The 18,266-nt window shown below is 40.2% G+C and overlaps 1 protein-coding gene across 4 annotated transcripts in view; it reads right to left on the reverse strand.

Moving 5' to 3' along the window:
- The window catches only part of KIF4A (kinesin family member 4A), a 143,224-nt gene that overhangs the window by 7,463 nt on the left and 117,495 nt on the right, over positions 1–18,266 (reverse strand). For all 4 annotated transcript variants that reach the window (XM_043458802.1, XM_043458803.1, XM_043458805.1 and 1 more), the window contains exons 21-28: positions 16,992–17,147; positions 16,769–16,869; positions 12,001–12,130; positions 10,700–10,870; positions 8,271–8,378; positions 7,169–7,246; positions 6,716–6,814; positions 5,993–6,175 (exon numbers count right to left, since the gene is read on the reverse strand). In XM_043458802.1, the coding sequence (XP_043314737.1) occupies positions 5,993–6,175; positions 6,716–6,814; positions 7,169–7,246; positions 8,271–8,378; positions 10,700–10,870; positions 12,001–12,130; positions 16,769–16,869; positions 16,992–17,147 (1,026 nt within the window). The remainder of the gene's footprint in view (positions 1–5,992; positions 6,176–6,715; positions 6,815–7,168; positions 7,247–8,270; positions 8,379–10,699; positions 10,871–12,000; positions 12,131–16,768; positions 16,870–16,991; positions 17,148–18,266) is intronic.

Here is an 18,266-nt window from a genome sequence, read left to right on the forward strand (position 1 = left end):
TGAGATGAGCACAATTGTGCCACAGTTTGAACATTCTTTGACATTGCCCTTTTTTGGGATTGGAATGAAAACTGACCTTTTCCAGTCCTTTGGCCACTGCTGAGTTTTCCAGATTTCCTGGCATATTGAAGGCAGCACTTTCCAGCATCATCTTTCAGGATTTGAAGTAGCTCAACTGGAATTCCATGACCTCCACTAGCTTTGTTCATAGTGATGCTTCCTAAGGCCCACTTGACCTGCACTCCAGAATGTCTGGCTCTAGGTGAATGATCACACCATCATGATTATCTGGGTCATTAAGATCTCTTTTATATAGTTCTTCTGTGTATTCTTGGCACCCCTTCTTAATATCTTCTACTTCTATTACGTCCATAGCATTTCTATCCTTTATTATGCCCATCTTTGCATGAAATGTTCCCTTGGTATCTCTAATTTTCTTGAAGAGATCTCTAATCTTTCCCATTCTATTGTTTTCCTCTATTTCTTTGCATTGATCACCGAGGAAAGCTTTCTTATCTCTCCTTGCTATTCTTTGGAACTCTGCATTCAAATGGATATCTTTCTTTTTCTCCTTTGCCTTTTGCTTTCTCTTCTTTCCTCAGCTATTTGTAAGGCCTCCTCAGACAACCATTTTGCCTTCTTGTGTTTCTTTTTCTTGGGGATGGTTTTGATCACCACCTCCTGTACAATGTCACAACCTCCGTCCATAGTTCTTCAGGCACTCTATCAGATCTAATCCCTTGAATACATTTGTCACTTCCATTGTGTAATCATAAAGGATTTGATTTAGGTCATATCTGAATGGTCTAGTGGTTTTCCCTACTTTCTTTAATTTAAGTCTGAATTTTACAATAAAGAGTTCGTGATCTGAGCCACAGTCAGCTCCTGGTCTTGTTTTTGCTGACTGTATAGAGCTTCTCCATCTTTGGCTACAAAGAATATAATCAATCTGATTTCAGTACTGACCATTTGGTGATGTCCATGTGCAGAGTCGTCTCTTGTGTTGTTCTCTTGGCAAAACTCTGTTAGCCTTTGCCCTGCTTCATTTTGTACTCCAAGGCCAAACTTGCCTGTTACTCCAGATATCTCTTGACTTCCTACTTTTGAATTCTAGTCCCCTACAATGAAAGAGACATCTTTTTTTGGTGTTAGTTCTAGAAGGTCTTGTAGGTCATCATAGAATCATTCAACTTCAGCTTCTTCAACATTAGTGGTTGGGACAGAGTTGGATTACTGTGATATTGAATGGTTTGCCTTGGAAACAGAGATCATTCTGTTGTTTTTGAGATCGCACCCAAGTACTGCATTTCAGACTCTTGTTGACTACAAGGGCTACTCCATTTCTTCTAAGGGATTCTTGTCCACAGTAGTAGATATAACGGTCATCTGAATTACATTCTCCCATTCCCGTCCATGATTCCTAAAATGTCAGTGTTCACTCTCGCCATCTCCTGTTTGACCACTTCCAATTTACCTTGGTTCATGGACCTAACATTCCAGGTTCCTATGCAATATTGTCTTTACAGCATTGGGTTTTACTTCCATCACCAGTCACATCTACAACTGGGCATTGTTTTCACTTTGGCTCAGCCTCTTCATTCTTTCTGGAGCTATTTCTCCACTCTTCTCCAGTAGCATATTGGGCACCTACCGAACTGGGGAGTTCATCTTTCAGTGTCATATCTTTTTGCCTTTTCATACTGGTGGAGAGTTCTGACAAAACATGGTCCACCGGAGAAGGGAATGGCAAACCACTTCAGTATTCTTCCTTGAGAACCCCGTGAATAGTATGAATCAATCATAAGTATATATATGCCCCCTCTCTTTGATCCTCCCTGCCTATAGGAATATTTTTATGGCTTCTGATACATATTTGCAAGGTGCTTTCCAGAAAGGTATGCCAAGTTACATTTTAATAACAACAGACAGAAATGCCCACCTCAGTCACCTTTGCCAACACTGGATGTAATAAAAATAAAACAAAACCCAGCTTCACTCCTTTGAATAAGACAGAACAAAAGACAGCGTTCTATGACATGTCCGAGAGATACCTCACCAGAATGACATTGATCCATTGATTGCTATATACTGGGTATGGTCCTCTGACCATTTATACATTTATCTATCTGCCTCAAAAACACTCTATTACCCAGGCCATGTGTCTTCATTTTATCCACAGGGTTAATCGTAGGAGACTGGTATCTGAGGGGTTGTTATAAGGAAAAACAAGTCAACTTTTACATAGCCAAAGTCTCATTGGGATGATCTATAGGACAGCACACTTCAGCTCAACAAAGTACAGCTTTCTAACAGCCACTTGGAATACAGTGGGATTCCCTGTGAGACTGTGAGCTTCCCCCTAGTAGACTGCTTGTTTTCGAGCAAGCAGAGGCTAGATAAACACCTGGGAGTGGTATTATAGAACAGTCATGACATACACGTTAGATGTATTCACATGAATGCCATGTGCACTAGCTATAAATTCATCCTGTTTTCTCCCAAACCGGGATCAAAATATAAGAGAGGGGGCAAGACCTTGCCACAGACATAACCTCAAATATGATGTATGTGGTATATGTATATACACACATGTGTGTGTACCACAACTGCTAGCAACCAACCAGCATGTCCCAACACCATAATTGGGAACCACTTTAATAGAGAGTCTTTATATAGAGTGGGAAGTAGAGAGGAAAGACCTTTGGGGTTCCTTTACGCCAGTGGTTCTCAACCCTGACCATCTGGTGATGTCCATGTGCACATAAGAAATCTCTGGTGAGCTTTTCAAAAAGGCCAGGTCTCACCTCAGACTAATTAAATCAGAATATCTGGGCATGGGGTCTCAGGCTCCCTGTGTTTAAAAGCTCCCTGGGGGATTCTAATGTGCAACCAGGGTTGAAAATTATTTCTTTAGAGTCTATAATTCTTCTAGCACTGATTTTAGTGCTATATTATATCTCAGAATGATAAAAACTGGTAAAAATTGTAACATAAAGAATACTAGGCCAGGAATTAGGAGACTTGGGCTCTAGTCTTATACTCAATACTTGGCATGCCCTTGGACAAGTCACTCCATCCCAGTTCATCTCCATTCTTTTATTACTAGAGACCAGAATACCTGCTCCTTCTTTTCTGCCAAAGGGGACAAATGGGAATATTTGTAATAGTGGTTACAGTGCTTTAATACCAATACCTGCATGACATTTTATCCTTTACAAGGTGCTCTCACATATATTCCTTCTTTTAACTTCTTGGACACCATATAATACCATATAAAGGTGGTATTATTAAAACCTACATATTAAAAACAACAACAAAACCCATATATACAACTTTAACTCAGGATATTTGTGCTGGAAGAGACCGTATGTATCACTAGTCTAGTCTCATCCCTTTATTACATAAATAAGGAATCTGAGGCCCAGAGAGATTGTGTGACCTGCTTAAGGCCAACCAACTAAACAGTGGCAAAGTCAAGACAGAACTCATGTCTACCTGGCTTCTAAGCTATCACTTCTTTATCCTTTGGCATCTCCTTAGTATATATAGGAAACACAGCTGAATGAGGAAACCTATTTTTTCAGCATTAGCTTTGGACAAGTCATCATTTTGGTGCTTGCTGCAGCCTCCTATCCAAATACCTGGATAGGATAGTGATTCAGCTGTGTTGCAACAGTAACAATCAGGATGGCCTTCATGCAAAGCATCAAGGTCTAAAGCTGACGTGTCTACAAGCAGTCCGATGAAAGAGCAGTCACAGCATCCATTATACTTCAAGGTCACCAAAAAGGAGAAATTCAATTGTCAACTTGCCCCCCTTAAAGCCCAATTATATTCTCAAGTTATAAAATCAGGGGAAAAGCCTAGAAATGAATCATCTCTCAGTGTTTTAGACATAGGATTTATCATTGATAACAATTATTACTTACTTGCAATATTTTGCTATACTTTTATATTTCCTTTTTTAAGCTTATAGCAATAGTGCATATATATATATATACTTGTGTATGTGTGTGTGATAGGCATTCCTCAAAGACAAGTATACCCATATTTGCTTCCTGTTTGGAAACTCCTTCCCAGAGCTTTAGGTCCTCTACCATTTGTTTCTGTGTGTACTTCTCATCTTTGCTTCCTATTACCTGGCTGACCTTTCTATCAACATTCAGCTCATGCATTCCACTTCAATCACAATAGACAGCATAAATGTTTGCTGAGTAAATGAATGAAAGACATGTTCTGCCCCATTTTCTCTCAATGTCCCAACTCTGTTACACTACTACCTCTACTATCAAGACTTTGCAATATGCTATTCATTGTGCCAGAAAATGGTCTCCCAAGACTGTATTTCCCTTTCTGTCTTATAATGCAGCAATAGTCATCTCTTTCATGGCATGTCCTTAAACTCTATCTACTTGGTTTGGCTTTATAGTCACTCTTAAAGGCCCCTCAATCCATGTCCCTGAGATGAGTAGGTTGAGGTTCTATGTGTACATGCATGCTAAGTCGCTTCAGTGATGTCTGACTCTTTGTGACCCTATGGACTATAGCCCACCAGGCTCCTCTGTCCATGGGATTCTCCAGGCAAGAATACTGGAGTGGGTTGCCGTACCCTCCTACAGGGCATCTTTTCAACCCAGGGATCGAACTTGTGTCTCTTATGTCTCTTGCAGGTTCTTTACCACTTGCACCACCTGGGAAGCCCTGAGGTTCTATGATGCTTCCTATTTCTTTGTCTTGTTTTCCCATTTAGATTATAAGCTTTCTGAGGCTAAGGATGAGCTCTTAGTTCCACCAAGAGCACATGGTGACTTTGTTGCATTCCTGATGACTTTGCAAATGACTTAATGCCACAATGGTCTAGTTCTCATGATTTGCTTCTCTCTGGTGTTTGTGGCTATACAAGGCTCAGTTCCCCAGTGGTGAGCTATCAGCTAATGAAATTGAGTAACCTTCTAGGAATCCAGCTAAGTTAATTTGTGAGTTGTTCTCTTTAAGTGGAATGTGGCTGCAGGGCACAGTTGGGGTAGTAATGAACTGTAAGGCCTGGGGAATTAGTGTTTCAACATAAAACATCTAAGTTTGGTAAATATGTAGCAATGTCATTGTGTAAGTAAACAGCTGCTGCTAAGTTGCTTCAGTCCTGTCGGACTCTGTGTGACCCCATAGATGGCAGCCCACCAGGCTCCCCCGTCCCTGAGATTCTCCAGGCAAGAACACTGGAGTGGGTTGCCATTTCCTTCTCCAATGCATGAAAGTGAAAAGTGAAAGTGAAGTCGCTCAGTTGTGTCTGACTCTTAGCGACCCCATGGACTGCAGCCTACCAGGCTCCTCTGTCATGGGATTTTCCAGGCAAGAGTACTGGAGTGGGGTGCCATTGCCTTCTCCAATAAGTAAAAAGAGCATGTCTCAAAGTCAGATTTTTCCTAACTAGCCCTAACTTTGGTGTGTTTGATTTTAAAGTTGGTCTGAGGTTTTTACTGATTTGACCATGGTGTGGTAGAAATAAACTGGACTTGGAGTCACAACATTTGATTTCAAGTCCTGACTCTCACTTGGTTTTATGTCCCTGGGCAAGGTCATTTCACTCTCCTGAGTCTCAGATCCAGCTGTAAAATATAAACAATAAACACCTCACTGGATTTTTTTTTTTTTTGGTGACAACGAAAAGAGGTAACATATGAGAATAGTTCATAAACTGTAAAGTGCTATAAGAATGTGAAAGGTTATTATGATCACACAGGAACCAGTTTCAATGAGACGGTATAGAACACTACTACCTGTTCAGACTGGGTAAGAATCTGAAAACATGAAAAGGACCCCTCTGTGCACCCAGGCAGCCCTCTCACTTAGCCCTGGGTTCCATATAGAGCTTGCCCAATGAACGCCCCTCAGTGGAGCCAGTGCCTCTGAATGGGATCGAGGGGCTGGCACATTCTCACTGGCAGTGAAGACTAATGAACAGAACTCCTGAAAGAGATGAGCTGCCTCCTACCCCTTGGATGTTCTTCTTGGACACCTTAACTAATTTTGTTGGCTTCCATTCCTCATCATTCCCATCGCCACCATCACCATCACTGTCCTCAGGCTCATTCACAGAATATTCCGAACAGTATTTTAGGTCTTCGATGTCCATGCTTTGCTCCAGGAACTTTTCTTTAAAACGGGAAGGTTTGGGCTAAGAAAAAAGGTTTGGAATGGTTATTTAACTAAAAACAACAACACTTGGATCCTATCTTCTTAGTAGCTGCTGCCAGCTATATTCTAAGAGCAGAGATTTTAGATGCCCTCAAAGACAGCCCACTTGGCTTTACCAATCAGAAGAAAATTCTACTTTAGCCTTTGACCTTACAGTCTTTGAAGGGAGAGAAACTGAAGGGACAGAGGCTGAGTAATCTGAGGAAGGAGGGAGAGACTCATGATATGATAAGTATCTTTAGATGGACAGCTGAACACTGCTCTTTGCTCCTCCTTCTCAGCTGTGTTGCATAATGCCTAAATGACCTAAATGACCTAAATAGCCTAAAGACAGGCTTCGAGGGAGGGAGGAAGTCTATTTTTCTCAAGATTGTACTGTAGTTTTATCTGGGACTCCAAGGAAACTTGGGATGCTGGAATGTAGGAATTTTAACTATCAACCACTTCTAAAAAGGTGATTTTTGCACACTCACCACAAACCTTGGCTATGCGAAGGTATCACAGGCACTGAGTAGTTTACCTTAGGTGGGATATATTCAAAAGAAGAGTCTGGAGACAGAAGGGTATCCTTACGAAGATGAGATTTCTGTCTGCTGGCTACTTGGAGGAGGTTCAGTTTCTATTTGAAAAGAAGAGACAAAGTGTACTTTGCAGGGAAGCTTCTGAGAGTGTTCATGGATAAAACACAGAATCCTAATTAGCTTAATTTTAAGCCATGGTAAAGTGAGGCCGGATAATAGCAAAGTAGGTTGAAGGATTCCCACTTTACAGGATCAGTATTAGATTCAGAAAGGAGCAAATTTAAATGTCTTTTATATCATCTGAAATGGACATGACCATATCACATGGAAACTAGATGAAGACCTCATAAAATAGAGCCAAGTCTATATATACTAGGAGTTGCTCCCAAGGGCTGGTCTCAGTTGCAACAGGGTCTCCCAGGGCTTACTGAATGGGTGGGAAGCTGCAGTACCTGCTTCATGAGTTCATTCTCTTGAAGAAGCTGCTGATTTTGCTCACACACTTCCCGCATCTTCTCAAGTTCTTCATCCTGTTTCCAGATAATGCAGTGATAGGTGGGGTTATTTTGGGTACTACATATGGGTTACCAAACAACTCAGAGATGAAAACACACTACTGCCAAGTTGCTGGCAGCAGATGGTTTTTGCACAGCAGGCATTGGCACCCAGAAAAATGCCTGATCCCTACCAATTCCTAGATGTCCTGAATGCCACCTCTATTCCAACATTCCCAAGCAGCCATGACCACACTCACAGGAAGCATGGGCTCTGCCCTATACACATTCTTCATTTTTTTCTATTTTCTAGCCTCATATCCCTTATTCACATCAGGATGCCAATAAAGAAACCCACCCAGAGAGTCAGCTGTTTCTTTGACATCTTTGGATGCTTTTGTCCATGCTTCTCAACACAGATTAAGCAGTTTATTTGCTGCACTAGTGAGCCTGATTAAACTTTCTATTTTTTTTTCTGATTAAACTTTCTTGGCACTTAAGACAACTGGATTCATGCATATGACCTTAACAAGTTTGGTTATGTCTTCAGTGAGAGGTGCCAAGGAAAACTTAGAGACTGGTGGTTCAGGAAAAAGATGCTAACTTGGATAAAATAGTGCTCCAACATGCTATTAAAGGGTGTGGTGTTACCAGACTCTGGAAGAAATGCAGACCCCAGGCATTTTACAAACATGTCAGGTCTCAACTCATAGCAGGCACAGAAAGAGAGAGCTAAATGCCCCTAGGATTCTACTGGATGATTTAACATTCTCAACTCTTTAGAGCTCAGGGTTGAGAGAAAGAACGAGGAGGCCTTAAAGTCTGGTACAGAGTATATACTCTCATTTCTGTATCAAAACAGAGGTTATCCTATGTATGGCTACATCCTAAACATCACTAAATTGACCAAATAGGGCTAACAAAGCAACAGAGGCTACCATTATAAACTTCTTTTCAGTAGGTAATTTTTTCTGCAGGTTAAACAATGGTCTAAATCAGATAGAGTTCTAAGTCAGGCCCGTGGACCCCATCTCTGGAGAGCTTTGCCTCATGTCCATACCTGACACTTCAGGGTGTTCAGCAGCTGTTGTTCCTTTTCGCTGACTGACTCTTCTAGCTGCTTCTCTGCCATTTGGCTTTGTTGTAGCTGACTGAGGAGGTACAGCACCTAGAGAAAAATACAACCCAATGGTACCAAAGGAATAAGAGGAAAAAGGAATTTCAGTTTAGCCCAATAAAGGACAGAAATAGTGTGGACAGAACAGAAGCAGACGATATTAAGAAGAGGTGCCAAGAATACAGAGAACTGTACAAAAAAGATCTTCACGACCCAGATAACTACGATGGTGTGATCACCCACCTAGAGCCAGACATCCTGGAATGTGAAGTCAAGTGGGCCTTAGGAAGCATCACTATGAACAAAGCTAGTGGAGGTGATGGAATTCCAGTTGAGCTATTTCAAATCCTAAAAGATGATGCTGTGAAAGTGCTGCACTCAATATGCCAGGAAATTTGGAAAACTCAGCAGTGGCCACAGGACTGGAAAGGGTCAGTTTTCATTCCAATCCCAAAGAAAGGCAATGCCAAAGAATGCTCAAACTACTGCACAATTGCACTCATCTCACACACTAGCAAAGTAATGCTCAAAATTCTCCAAGCAAGGCTTCAACAATACGTGAACCGTGAACTTGTAGATGTTCAAGCTGGTTTTAGAAAAGGCAGAGGAACCAGAGATCAAATTGCCAACATCTGCTGGATCATCGAATAAGCAAGAGAGTTCCAGAAAAACACCTATTTCTGCTTTATTGACTATGCCAAAGCCTTTGACTGTGTGGGTCACAATAAAATGTGGAAAATTCTGAACGAGATGGGAATACCAGATCACCTGACCTGCCTCTTGAGAAATCTGTATGCATGTCAGGAAGCAACAGTTAGAACTGTTTGGAACAACAGACTGGTTCCAAACAGGAAAAGGAGTACGTCAAGGCTGTATATTGTCACCCTGCTTATTTAACTTATATGCAGAGTACATCATGAGAAATGCTGGGCTGGATGAAGCACAAGCTGGAATCAAGATTGCTGTGAGAAATATCAATAACCTCAGATATGCAGAAATTGAAGAACCTTATGGCACCCTTATGGCATAAATTGAAGAAGAACTAAAGAGCCTCTTGATGAAAGTGAAAGAGGAGAGTGAAAGAGTTGGCTTAAAGCTCAACATTCAAAAAACTAAGATCATGGCATCTAGTCCCATCACTTCATGGCAAATAGATGGGGAAACAATGGAAACAGTGAGAGACTTTATTTTTTTGGGCTCCAAAATCACTGCAGATGGTGACTGCAGCCATGAAATTAAAAGACGCTTACTCCTTGGAAGGAAAGTTATGACCAACCTAGACAGCATGTTAAAAAGCAGAGACATTACTTTACCAACAAAGGTCCGTCTCGTCAGGGCTATGGTTTTTCCAGTAGTCATGTATGGATGTGAGAGTTGGACTGTGAAGAAAGCTGAGCGCAGAAGAATTGATGCTTTTGAAGTGTGGTGTTGGAGAAGACTCTTGCGAGTCCCTTGGACTGCAAGGAGATCCAACCAGTCCATCCTAAAGGAGATCAGTCCTGAATATTAATTGGAAGGACTGATGTTGAAGCTGAAACTCCAATACTTTGGCCACCTGATGTGAAGAGCTGACTCATTTGAAAAGACCCTGATGCTGGGAAAGATTGAAGGCAGGAGGAGAAGGGGACGACAGAGGATGAGATGGTTGGATGGCATCACTGACTCAATGGAGATGAGTTTGAGTAGACTCTGGGAGTTGGTGATGGACAGGGAGGCCTGGCATGCTGTGGTCCATGGAGTCACGAAGAGTCGGACACGACTGAGTGACTGAACTGAACTGAAGTGATGCAGTTATTCCTCTGTGATTTCAAAGAAAATTATTCTCTTTTACTCTCATGGCTTGAAGTAGCAAGCACAGTCACAGTATTATCAGCATGTTCATCTTGCTATTAAGGTTGGAGCTTAAGGAACTTCCCAGGTGGTCCAGTGGTTAAGAATCCACCTGCCAATGCAGGGAACATGGGTTCGATCCCTGGTTGGGGAACTAAGATCCCACATGCCGTGAGGCAATTAAGCTTGTGTACCACAACTACTGAGCCCACGTGCTCTGGAACCCTTGGGCCACAACTGGAGAGAAGCCCATGTGCTGCAACAAAAGATGCTGATGCTGCAACTAAGACCCGAGACAGCCAAATAAATAAGTAGATAAATAATAAACAAAAAAAAGTTGGAAGCTAAGAGCCACTATCACTGGCACGTGTAAACTTAGATAAGCCATTTTTCTGTTTCTGGTTTCTTACTTGCAAAGATTGGAAAAGACTACATGGCCTTTTGAAGGAAACTTCATACCTCCCACTATTATTATTTTAAACCAACAACAGAAAGCAACGATGGTTTGTTTCTCAGTATAGCTTCTTGGCTTGCCAGCTTACCTTCTCTTGGTGCTGTTGCTCCATTCTCACCAGCTCTGCCTGTAACTCTGCTTCTATTTCAGCAAAATGATTTCGTTCCTCAAACAGCATCTTCTGCATGTCAGCATAGCTGGCCTTGTTCTGTTTCAGGTTGCTTTCAAGCTTGCTGACCTGTATTTTGGAGGAGACCAGCTGGAAGGGATAAAAGAAGATCAGTTTATTTGGAGAATGGTCACCTTTCCCCATTCATTAGGCAGAAAAATGTCAGCTTTCTTGAAACTGAGAAATATTCTTCCATGTCCAAGTCTAGTCTTACTTTTTCATGTCATGGATTCTATCATTGAATAGTAACAACACCATTCAAACCAAGAGCCCAGATAGTTATCTGCTGAGATAGATGTCTTAGAGCTGGAAGCCACCACTAAGGTCATTTAAGCTCTTGTTCTACTTCAAGGCAAGAATGAATCTAACACAAAGAGTATCAGACAATTCTAAATTCTGATATTCAAAAAGTTCTTCCTTAATTTTAAAGAGAAATCCATAAGTCACACCCTTATGGCTAATTATGTCCCATTTCAGAGTGCCTGTGTTCACGTGTTGGAACTCGTAGACACACTAGCTGAAACTGCAGCTTTGGCTCTTTAGGCTAGATTGATATCCTGTGCTGGCCTAGTTTTATATTCTCTACTAGTCCCGATGGTGAACATCATAAATACCAGTGTTCACAAGACTAATAAGGATTTCCTTAGTAGGATAAATCTGCTAACGCAATACAAAAATGTATAAATGATAGCATTGCTCAAACTTGCAGAGTTAGAGTTTGTATGCTTGCCTCAATCACTAGAGGTGATCAATTTTAATTCCTTTTGTGACAATGGATGATGATATATTATTTTAAGGTCAGTGAAGACGGATTTTCCTTAAGATGAATCTTTATATGTCAAAGGTTTTCTCTCTCCTAGATCGCACTTAAAACTTTTTGAAATACATATCAGAGGTAAAAAGTAGTATAGTATATTATTTTATGTTTGATCAATGGCCTACTATGGTATCTTAAACTTTTCATAATAACAGTGAACATTATTGAGCACCTGTTATATGTCAGGCATGAGTATCAGCTTGCAAGTTACATATATATTTTAAGTGACCAGGCTGTACTTGCTCACACAAACCTTTACCCATAAAACTATTTCTCTAATGATAGCGTCATTGTGGTTTCTACCACGAACAGTGGCAATAGCACTATGACAATATTCCAGGCTAACATCTAATTTCAAACCACCAAACCAGACCCCTAATGGATGATAGGAAGAAATGTTTACTTCTCCAGTTAAGTATTTCAGGGCACACTTGGCTTCCAGAATGGTAGCAATATTCTCCCAGCGGTGTTTTGGTCTGTCTTCACTTTCTGCGTCCAGCAGCTTCTGCTGTAGGTCAGCAATCTGAGCACTCCTTCAGGGAAAGAAACAGTGTGCCTTATTGCTAGTAGCCTCAACATCAAGGAGAGGGAAGAGCTCTAAGGAGAAACTACAAATACTTTTATGGACAGAGGTATCAGTTAAATATCACTTAAATAATGACTGAGTCATCTGGTTAGGATTTTATACAGTATCTCAAATATTGTTGTAAAGGGACTCTAAGACTATCCAAATGTTTTTATTTTATTAAATACTGGTTGAAATAAGTGGGTCATACAGTGGGCTTGGAAAGATTTGTTTTAGTGAGGCTTTTGTTGTAGCACATTGACTATAATATGACTTTGTCTTGAGGCCATATAAGCTGGAATTGTGACATGGTGGCTCACATTTACAAGGACAAGATTCTTTATGATCAAGTATGGCCTGAGACCAAGGTCTGCATAATATTTCAGTTTCATCAATAGCTTCTGTCTCAAATTTGCTAGGTATCCCCATGCTAGGGAGTGTACTGGCATGTGTGTAAAATGCAATAAGGTACTATAAAGAAAATGGATACTAAAATAATCTGAGATAGCAGTTCTTAACTTTTTGGGTCTCAGGACCCCTTTACACTCTTAGAAATTATTGAGGACCTCTAAGAAATTTTGCTCATATACACTATATCTATAGATATTTACACTATTAGAAAGTAAAAGTGAGGAAAATATTTATTAATTTACTTAAAGTCACAATAATCCTTTATATATTAACAATTACATCTGCAGTGACACTGTTGCCAAATAAAGTCACATTCTAAGGTCTGAGAAGGACATGAACGTGTGTGTGTGTGTATGAGTGTCTTTTTCTCTCTCTCTCTCTCACACACACAAAACAACATTTTCCAATACAAAAAACAATGCAGTAAGAAGAGTGAGATTGTTTTACATTGACATTTCTCTGTAATGTATGGTTCAGTAGAAGACAGCTGGATTCTCACATGTCCCTCTGCATTTAATCTTTTGTGACATGTTCTGGATGATGTAAATGAAGGTAGTCTGGCCACACATGGATATGTAGTTGGACAAAAGAGGAGCATTTTATTTTAATTTTTAATTTAATTTAATTTTGGCCTCGCTGCACAGCTTATGGGATCTTAGTTCCCTGACCAGGGATTGAACCCAGGGCACTGCAGTGAAAGTATGGAGTCCTAACCACTGTACCACCCGGAAATTCCAGGGAGGAGCATTTTAACAGCCTTTTCAGAAAACTGTGGCTATTCTTCTTTGAGACTACACCAAAACCCAACAAGTTCCTTAAAAGAGTTGAAATGTAGTTACTTGCCAACTGAATGGATCTTTTACTCTTACGTATTCTGTAACATGTCATTTGGACGGTCATACAGAACCCTCAAATCAACACATTTTGTTACACAATAGAAATAAGATAACAATTGTTAATATCACTACCGGGCGCATTAGAAAAGTTATGTAAAACTGCCAAGTTAACAGTGATGGATACACATCATACACAAAATTCTAAGTTTTGCTTGAAAGCTCAAATTTTATTTTTGGTGACAAACACTGACAGTTGTTTTCCTTGATGTGACAGGCTCACTCTGTTCATTTTTGAGAAAATGTCTGCCAAGTACCCAAGTCTGAATAACCATACTTTGTCTGTCAGTAGTTGTTTCAAGTAAAACTGATGTTCTGTGAAAAAAGAGGCCTGTCGAGCTCACACCTCAAACCGCACAACTGCTTTTCCTTGAGACAAACATCAGACTTTGACATCAGCACAAATGCTTTATGTATTCTTCCTGTTCTGTCACACGGAACATTATAAAGATCTGAACTCAAAAGTTGAGATTTTAAAAAATTAACAATTTTTATTGTTTTATCACAGCCATTCTTGAGTAAAACTGACTTAAAAAAAATGAGAGTGTATGATGATGAAGTATTCAATGATCGCTAGTACAGGTTTGTGCTGGGCTTCTCAGGTGGTGCTAGTGGTAAAGAACCCACCTGCCAATGCAGGAGACATAAGAGATGTGGGTTCAGTTCCTGGGTTGGGAAGATCCACTGGAGGAGGGCATGGTAACTCACTTCAGTATTCTTGCCTGGAGAATCCCATGGACAGAGGAGCTTGGCAGGCTATGGTCCATGGGGTCGTAAAGAGTCAGACATGACTGAGTACAACACGTGGCACAGGTTTGTGCCATTGCTTTGATTCAAGCTAAGGTGCTAGCAGTTTTGTCCACTATTGCTTTGGCATTATTATGGCAAATGTCAACATAGTAAAAATGGCAAACAATTTCTTAATATTATTATAAAAACAGGGAGTCACATAGGTTCCCTGAAAGGGTCTCAGAGATCCCCAGGAGACTGTACACCATACTTTGAGAACCCTGGTCTAATATGTAGTCCTTTCCTTCAACAAGCTTACAATCTGTCTAGATTGACAAGACTAATAGATATAAAATAATCAATAAATATAAAGATAACATATATCATCTGTACTACATGACTGAGTACTGTAATTTCTGAAGGAGTTTAGAGAAGAGGAAAGTTAGTGAGGGATGAAGAGTCAGGGAAGGCTTCTTGGAAGAGGCGGGCCAGAACACTTTAGAGTTGTTTTATCTATCAAATGCCCTTTCCTGTCTTTAAAGAAATTCCTTTGATTAAACTCACCTTCGTCTAATTGCACTCTATGTGGCACCTGCCCTACATTTATATAATCATTTACTTATGCACAATGGTATGCAGGTAAATGTTTAACAAACAGCACCTAAAAACAGCCTTTGCTAGTTTCCATAGTGCAAATATTCTCACCACGAGCGATTGTAAGCTATCAACAGTTTACAGCATTCCTGAAATTTTAACAATTTCAACACGCCACTGTCAGTCAATAATGAGTGACTTCACTCAATGTTTCTACTTGAAAGCAAGGACAATGCCATCTATACTTTCTATATATCCCAACTACATCTAGTGTAGCACAAAGTGAAGTGAAGTGAAGTCACTCAGTCATGTCCGACTCTTTGTGACCCCGTGGACTGTAACCTATCAGGTTCCTCTGTCCATGGGATTTTCCAGGCAAGAATACTGAAGTGGGTTGCCATTTCCTTCTCCAAGTGTAGCACAAAGCAGAATATCAATTGCTGAGTGACTTAGACATATCCGAAGATATACAGCTAGTGTGTGTTGCTGAAAACAAATTAAATGATCGCCAAGGTCTTCTGGGCAATAAAATTCTATTATACCTAAGACAGTATAAAATATCTATCAAAGTTCTGTTCCTTATAGATTTCATAGATATTTAAAAGACAGTAATAGTGATTAAAGAGAAGAGCATTTATCGAGCACTTCTAAGATGCCAAGTTCTGTGTTATGTACTTTACTTTCTTTTTATTTATTTTTTTGGCTGTGCTGGGTCTTAGTTGCTTTGCATAGGCTTTCTCTAGTTGCAGTGAGTGGGGGTTACTCTTTGTTGAGGTGCTTGGGCTTCTCATTGTGGTGGCTTCTCTTGTTGTGGAGCACAGGCTCCAGGTGCGTGGGCTTCAGTAGCTGTAGCACGCAGGCTGCCGTTGTGGCATCTGGGCCCTAGAGAGCACAGGCTCCAGCAGTTGTGGTGCATAGGCTTAGTTGCTCTGAGGCATGTGGAATCTTCCTGGACTAGAGATTGAACCTGTGTCCCCTGCATTGGCCAGAGGATTCCTTTCCACTGAGCCACTAGGGAAGTCCTATACTTTACTTTCTAATCTCATTTAAAGCTCATGGTAGTTTACTTATGCATTTTATCTACTTTGCTGATGATCTCTAAAATTCTTTCTCCCAGGTTGTTGATCTTCTGGTATCATTTATTGGGTTCCTCTAAAGTTTTGTTTTTTGTCAATTCTTGTGATATATCATAAAGATAATAGATTTTGGAATTAGATAAAATGGGTTTCAAATCCTGGTTCTGTATAATCTTTAGCAAATTTTTTAAGATCTTTCAACTTTAGATTTCTAAAGTGAGAAGAATGATGCTTATCTCATAATGTATATATCTCATAGAGACTGAATGAGAAAATGTATCTAACATGCCTAGTGAAGTGTATAGTTCAAAAAAATCATTATTTTTTCTTGTTTCTCCGACATCACAAAGCTTTTGAATCACTGATTGATAGCTTCTATTTTGATTCAAGGCATAATTTTTTTTTATTCCTTTTATTTATTTTTCTGCTTTGATTGCTGTGGCGAAAACTTCCAAAACTATATTGAATAGTAGTGGTGAGAGTGGCCACCCTTGTCTTGTTCCTGACTTTAGGGGAAATGCTTTCAATTTTTCACCATTGAGGATGATGTTTGCTGTGGGTTTATCATATATGGCTTTTATTATGTTGAGGTATATTCCTTCTATAGTGCTTTCTGAAGGGTTTTTATCATAAATGCATGTTGAATTTTGTCAAAGGCTTTCTCTGCATCTATTGAGATAATCATATGGTTTTTATCTTTCAATTTGTTAATGTGGTGTATCACATTGCTGCTGCTGCTGCTGCTGCTAAGTCGCTTCAGCTCTGTGCGACCCCATGGACAGAATCCCACCAGGCTCCTCTGTCTCTGGGATTCTCCAGGCAAGAATACTGGAGTGGGTTGCCATTTCCTTCTCCTAATTCAAGGCATAAATTGTTATAATGCCTTAGAGATAGTACCATTACCTGAGTTCCATTTCGGTCTCTAGGCTTTCAATCTGCTTTTTCATGGAATCCTCTGACTCAGAAACCTGACCACGCAGTTCAGCAAGTGAGAATGTTCGCCTCTGTAAAGAAGAAGTGGGGATGAGGGTGAAGCTCTAATTGGAAAGAAATTCTCCAAATTAGTGAGGGTTTCTGGGGAGTGTAGAGTATGATCATTGGCAACATATTTCCACAGAGTACTTACCCGGAGTTTAGGAGGTGGATTCTCCCCAGATTCCATTTTTAATTTGAGTTGAGCCACATCCTGAGCCAGAATCTTTCTGTCTTCAAGAAGGTCATTCAGATGGCGTTTGGCTTCCTCAGTACTGACCATCACCTCAATTTCATTTCCAAGCCAACTCTAGAAAATAAATCAGTCATGTTAGGTTAAGGATGAGGAATCTCTGGCCCATGGGCTAGAGTCACTCCAGGTTTAATTTCACTTGAACCAGAGCCCAAGTAAGTAGAAGTGAGATTTCCATTTGTGCCAAAACTCACCAAAAATCCCAATAGTGCTGTAAGAGCCTTTAGTGGAAATTTCTGAAAAGGTCACAAGAAAGCTTTCTGCAGAAAATCTTTCTTCAGATATCCTAGCATTTCTATGTATTCTGTCTTTACCTTCTCCATTTTCTCCTTAATCTTTGTCCATAATAAGTCATAATACAGAATTGAAGTATATTGTGATCATCTGTTCTACTTAATAAACAGATAACCATTATTAATCTTTAAAATAGATCAATGGAATTTCAAAAACTGCAAACAAAATTAACTAAATTCAGTTTTTAGAAAGGTAGCCTGGACTTCCCTGGTGGTACACTGGATAAGAATCCGCCTGCCAATGCAGGGGACATGGGTTCAAACCCTGGTCTGGGAGGAACCCACATGCCATGGAGCAACTGAGCCTAAGCACCACAACAGCTGAGCCCGTGCTCTAGAGCCTGCACACTACAACATCTGAGCCCAAGTGTTGCAACTACTGAAGCCCATGTGCATAGAGCCTGTGCTCTACAACACAAGGCACCACAATGAGAAGCCTGTGTATTGCAATGAAGATCCAGTGTAATAAAAAACAGATACTTTCAAAAAATGAAAATTTTCATTTTTAGATGAAGATATACCATGCTAAGAGTAGTCAAAGAAAGCCGAGTGGATATATTTTATATTAATGATTATTAATTATTATTAATCAAATATAATTATTTGATATTAATCTGGAATCAATTCTGGCAATCTGGAATCAAGATTGCCAGGAGAAATATCAATAACCTCAGATATGCAGATGACACCACCCTTATGGCAGAAATTGAAGAGGAACCAAAGAGCCTCTTGATGAAGGTGAAAGAGGAGAGTGAAAAAGCTGGCTTAAAATTCAACATTCAAAAAACGAAGATCATGGCATCTGGCCCCATCACTTCATGGCAAATAGATGGGGAAACAATGGAAACAGTGACAGACTTTATTTTCTTGGGCTCCAAAATCA

Source organism: Cervus canadensis, chromosome X, assembly GCF_019320065.1.
Source record: "Cervus canadensis isolate Bull #8, Minnesota chromosome X, ASM1932006v1, whole genome shotgun sequence".
Taxonomy (NCBI): Eukaryota; Metazoa; Chordata; class Mammalia; order Artiodactyla; family Cervidae; genus Cervus; species Cervus canadensis.